The sequence below is a fragment of the Cannabis sativa genome, chromosome 6, assembly GCF_029168945.1.
Source record: "Cannabis sativa cultivar Pink pepper isolate KNU-18-1 chromosome 6, ASM2916894v1, whole genome shotgun sequence".
NCBI classification, from domain to species: Eukaryota; Viridiplantae; Streptophyta; class Magnoliopsida; order Rosales; family Cannabaceae; genus Cannabis; species Cannabis sativa.
The window spans coordinates 68,557,449-68,563,143 of NC_083606.1; the positions used below are offsets into that span (position 1 = coordinate 68,557,449).

The 5,695-nt window shown below is 28.8% G+C and overlaps 1 protein-coding gene across 2 annotated transcripts; it reads right to left on the reverse strand.

Moving 5' to 3' along the window:
• On the reverse strand, positions 1 to 1,685 carry LOC115695925 (uncharacterized). Of its 2 annotated transcripts, XM_030623020.2 has the most exons (3): positions 1,471 to 1,685; positions 1,247 to 1,312; positions 1 to 271 (listed from the first exon to the last, which is right to left on the reverse strand). In XM_030623020.2, exons 1-3 carry the CDS (start codon positions 1,516 to 1,518, stop codon positions 224 to 226), a joined length of 162 nt encoding a protein of 53 aa, XP_030478880.1. In that variant the 5' UTR covers positions 1,519 to 1,685; the 3' UTR covers positions 1 to 223. The 2 variants fall into 2 exon arrangements, with proteins under 2 accessions (XP_030478880.1, XP_060973493.1); XM_061117510.1 differs by having other exon boundaries at positions 1 to 1,312; positions 1,471 to 1,660.
• Between the last annotated feature and the right edge of the window lie 4,010 nt (positions 1,686 to 5,695).

The window sequence follows — 5,695 nt, forward strand, 5'->3', positions numbered from 1 at the left end:
TGAATCAACACAAGTGTGCCTATTTCATTGATGAAGGCCAAAAACTTGGAAATGTATTTCAAGTACTGAATGAATTACTCTCGGAAAAACCACAGAAGTATGAGCAAAGTTGTTCTTCATAGGCAACAAAAATATCAAGAAAAGACAAATATCTGTCAATTTTTATTACGCATTATTTCCATGCCCAACAAAATGCAATGTCTCACTCCCTATTTAATTTATTCTAGTGATGAGCCTTTGCTTCTGCTTTCTTATGAGACTTGGCCTTTGCCTGCAGGTAGAGAAAGAGAAGGACAAACATTTTCATGATTGTTAAAATTTGCAGAAACATTCATAAAAATTGTAATGATGGAAAATAATGCTACATAGAACTTTTTAGTTACCATATTCGAAATCAGAACTTGCAAATATTGACTTGTCAAGCAGACAGCCAAAGGCTATTAACTCCCCATTAGTTAGAGCATCAACCAAGGGTGACAACATTTTACAAAAAGCAAAAACACACTTAACACTCAAAAACTCAAATCTATACAAAAATTAGCAAAATGGGCATATTGCCTATGTTACATGAAAGTTCAGCATATGCCACCAACCTCACCCCATACATCAGTAAATAGTAATATTCACTAATAAAATAGATTTACATTTTGATCACCTAAAAAGGACATATAACTTGGTATGTCATATAACTGTGTCTATACTGTTAATATGTTACAGGCATCTTCCTTTTGCACTAAAATCTTTACTTATCCTTCCTAAGCACCCATGATTCCAACAACAATGAATCATCATCTCACACAAAAACATCTAAGCATTAAGTGCACCAGAGATATAATAATTACCTATAATGGGTGTGAATTGGTTGCTTTAGGATAAACTATCTCATCTTAAGTTGAATTTCAGATTTCCCTTACGATAATATGATGGCATCATGAAAAATGCTTGAAAATCTATACGTATTTGACTCCTAGCTTTCTCTGCGAGATCGAGATATATAATAACCAATGAACTCTAATACAAGGTATACATACACCAGCCCCAATTCTTCACCAGAAATTTAGCTATCAAACATGTATTCCCCTCAAAAGGACAAACTTTCGTAACCTTGGATTCTACCCATTATGATTCCAATTTATGTATTACTTTACTCTATACTGTGAGATCGTGATTCGTAGTTTAATTCTGCGAGAATTGGATGCGTAAAATGAGACATTGAGGGGATAGAGAAGAGCATATAATGAAGTACCTGTAGGTACTTGAGTTTGAGGCTTCCATAAACGAGGCCGATTGAGAAAGCAGAAGCACGAGCCACCTGCAAAAACACAAAAACCCCCCCTTTGAATTTAGCATCCAAAGAAATGAAAATTGAAGATTCGAAGCGAAAAGCAAGAAGGTCAACTCGAAATTTGTCGTAACTATTTCAGATTTTTCTTTTTATATTATGAAACGAAGAAGAAGAGATTGATTTACCAAAGCAAGGGTGCTGGTTCCGGAGTAGGGTCCTGGAGGAGGCGCCATTGGAGAAGGGTGAGTTTGTTGAAAAGGAATAAGCAGATCGAGGATGAAGAAGATTGTAGATTGCGAAAACCCTTCAAACCCTAGAAAGAATCTGAAGATGGGAACTGGACAATTATATTGACCCCTTTTGCAATTTTAACAAATATGAGGGGTCACTTCAAATTTTCAATAAGTTCGAAAGCTTTCTTCCTATTATTATTTAGGCTGATTAGGAATTTTTCCCCCGAACTTTCACATGTACCAAATCATGCTCCTAATTTTTTTTTTTACCGTTAAAAATTCCTCAGAACTATTGAGATTGTTAAATTTAAGGACTTTTGTCTAATTGTTTATGTACTAAACCATGCTCCCCGGACTTTGATATCTACCAAATCATGTCCCTCAAACTTTGATACGTACTAAATCATACACCCTAAACTTTCATCCATGTCAGAATTTTTTTACTAAAATTAGACAAAAGTCCTTAAATCTAACAATCTTAATAGTTCAGAGAGAATTTTTAACGGCCAAAAAAATTCAAAGGGTATGATTTGGTACATGTCAAAATTCGAGGAAAAAAATTACTAATTAGCTTATTATTTATTTTTAGAGTGCTTCTACCCAAAAAAAAAAAAAAGAAAGAAAGAAATGCACTCCTTAATATTTTCAACATTCATAGTTTTAATTTTAATTTTTATATATAACAGTATAAATTATAGTTATTCAATATATTACAATTTTATTTTAGCATATTAAATTATACTAAATTTCTTAAAATATTGCATAATATTTTAAAGGGAAAAAAACAGAAAAATACAAAAAAGGAAAAAAAAAATTACAAAAATACTATGGGCCGGCCCATTAAACATTTATACAGTCCACACACAAATATTTACAAAAATACCACATGCACTAAGCCTTCAGCTCTACAGAGCGAACGTTGAAGATGAAAATACCGCGATCGTTTCAAAACCGTACAACAACCAAAATGAAACCAAAACGAGAAAAATACAACCATTAATTCTGGCGAAATCAACTAGAAAAGAAGACCTGCAATGATCTAAACAGAAAATGACGAAAAAAAATCAGAAAAACTGTGAAGAAACTGAAATTACACATTTGTTTTCTGTTTTTTTCGATCAAAACAACTCCCCCTAATATCGAAATCCAAATTCATGAAATGTAGATCTGTAACAAATAGATCTGGAGCTCCCATGCACTGAATCCAAAACAATATGCTGTGAATTTTTTTAAAAAAAAAAAATCTCATGAATAATAGATCTACGTTATATACAGTTGTATTTTGATTGATTACTAGTTTCCAATATCGAATATATTTTTTTCAAAACACAATAAGAAGAGTAAATTCGAATTAAGGTACAACCAGTTACGTATAAGTCTGTTTATTTTTTGTTTTGGTTGCCTTATAGTTGCATTATCGTTTTATGATAGTTTATATATTATGCAGGAATTTAATTTGACGGGTACTTAGAAATAGTAGTTATACATAGTAAGTTTTGTGCAAATAGTCGCATATTAGTTTTATAATGAAATAACATATGCAAGTAGCAAAACTATAATAAAACTACAAAACAACTGTATACAAACTAAAATACAGGAAAAACTCTTTGAACATCAACATCCATGATAAATCTCATTGTTACCCATTGATAATATAAAAATGGACAGGAAATAACTAGACAAAAAATATATTAAAAAAAAGAGAAAATTACACTCAAACACCTAAAACACATTTTATTTATAAGGATACCCATAATAATTTAAATAGATAAAAGTAACGAAAGTTATTTACATATACATATATATTTGGCATTCTCTCTCGTCACTGGTGCATTATTCACCATTCCATTTTTTTTTTTTTTTTTGATAAAATTCATTATTCTTTCTTTCTTTCATAATTTTTTATTATTATTTAAAAATAACTCTCATTTTTTTTATTCAACTATCAATCTGACTTTCATTTATTTATTTTATATTTTTTCTCTTAATACATGGCATCTAAATATCTCTTTCATTTTATTATTTTTTTAAAAACTTTATAATAAATTTCCAACTTCATGTATCTCTCTTTTTTTCTTTTGCAAGTTTAAAAAAAATTATTTTTTACTACACAAATAATTGTTTGGTTTTAAGAGTTACATCATTGTAATTTTTTTTTTTATGATGATCATTTTAATATGTGAGAAGTATATATCTTTCTCCTTCACCAAAGAAGATTTCCAAGATCAAATGTAGCATTTTAGTTTCTTTTATATTTTTTTAACAAATAAATAATTAATCTTTAAATTTAAACAAAATTTGATGTATCAACAACTTAATAGGTTACTAAAAAGTTTTTTTTATTTTTTTTTATTTTATATGTTACAAGATTAAATTATAAATAAACATATGTTATAAAACTATTTTCATAGATGCATAAAATAACTTGTAAATAAACCAAATAGTATCTTAAACATCATATAAGTTACATTAAGTCAAACATTAAATTTAATTAGACAAAATTAAATATACTAACCAATTCCATAAGTTACTAAAAAAATTATTTTTTTAATTATTAAAAGTAAAGTTTACTTGTTAGTTTCTTTTTAATGATGTTATGGGTGAATATTTGCTTGGGGATATATCTATGATTATGTGTTTTTGATTTGATTAAGCACTTATATATGTTATTTTCTGAGTTTTGTGCCTTAATGCCCCTTTTCTTGACCACCATAGAAACTATGTTGGATTTAATTTAATAAAGAAATAAACAAAAGAGATTCTATGTTCATAGAATATTCATTAACATAATGATGGTTTCCTATTTGTTGCAATTAATTGTTTATTCTATTTTGATTTCATCATTCTTTTTTATATAGCTTTATATTAAAATAAAGAAACGGTTTTATTGTTTTTAATATTATGAAAGTAATACCGATGTATTACTTTTTATTTTTAAGTTCAATATTTCAGAATACAGTTTACTTGTTAGTTTCTTTTTAAATGTTTTATGTTTGTTTAATTTCAGAGAATTGAAGTTTTTGTGTAGCTTTAATGGTGGAGAGCTTCGACGAATTTTAATGGTGGTCCACTAGCTTCGACTGAGTTGTTCGAAGAGCTTCAATGGTGGAGATTCGAACAGTGCAAAATTCTAGTTTGAGATTGTTTAAATTTGTTTGATTTCAGAGAATTGAAGCTTTTGAGTAGCTTTAATGGAGGATTTAGTTGCCAGGTTCCACATACATGATTGGAGAGCTTTGGCGATCGATCGAGTTATGATTTCGAAGCTTCGACGATAGAGTTTGGATTTGGTTGATCGAAGCTTTTTTTTTTTTTTGTACTGGGATGAATATATATTGCTCGGTAAGGGTGTGATGCGCACCGTTTTGGGCAAACGATGGTTGCCTGAAAATTCTGGGTTGCCATTTTTTTCGGTTGGTTATGAATTTTTTTCGAATTTTCGGTAAGCATATACGTATATAGAATGTTTTATTTTTTTATCGTTATATGTAAGATATTTTTGGTAATTACGTATATAACTAAAAATTACCCTAAAAAAATACATACAGAAGGTGTTTACACTATTAAAAAACTATTACAAAATGAGAAATAATCAAATGAAGAAACTGAAATGAAAAACAATAAAACATCTCGAAAAACAAAAACAGAAAAAAAAAAATAACAAAATAAAATAGAAATTAAGACTAAACAAACAAAAATGAAAAACTCATAAAAAGAACAAATAAATTAAACTAAAAAAATAGAAGCCCTAAAAAACCAAACAAAACTAAAAGAAATGTTAAAATGAAAAACCTAAATTAGTAAAATGGATAAACACAAAACACACTAATGTCAAATACGAAAAAAATTTCAAAAAGAGGGGAAACGAAAAAGAAACCGAAAACAAACCTGAGATCGAAGACCAGCTCCATCTTAATCATTTTTTGAGCATTATCTTGATGAATTTTTTCCTGAGCAGCAACCTTTGATTTTTTTTAGGAGGAGCTCGCTCACGTTTTAACAGTTGAGAAGCAAAATCGGAGTCATCGTCTTATTCCTATTAGCTACAGATTTGAACCCCATTTTAGAACTTTTATTTGGCAAAGAGGGAGGAGAAGAGTTCAGCTATGGAGGTTTTATTTTAAAAAAAAAAAAAACTGAAAAGAAATTGAAAATAATAAAAAAAAAAAAAAAGAAG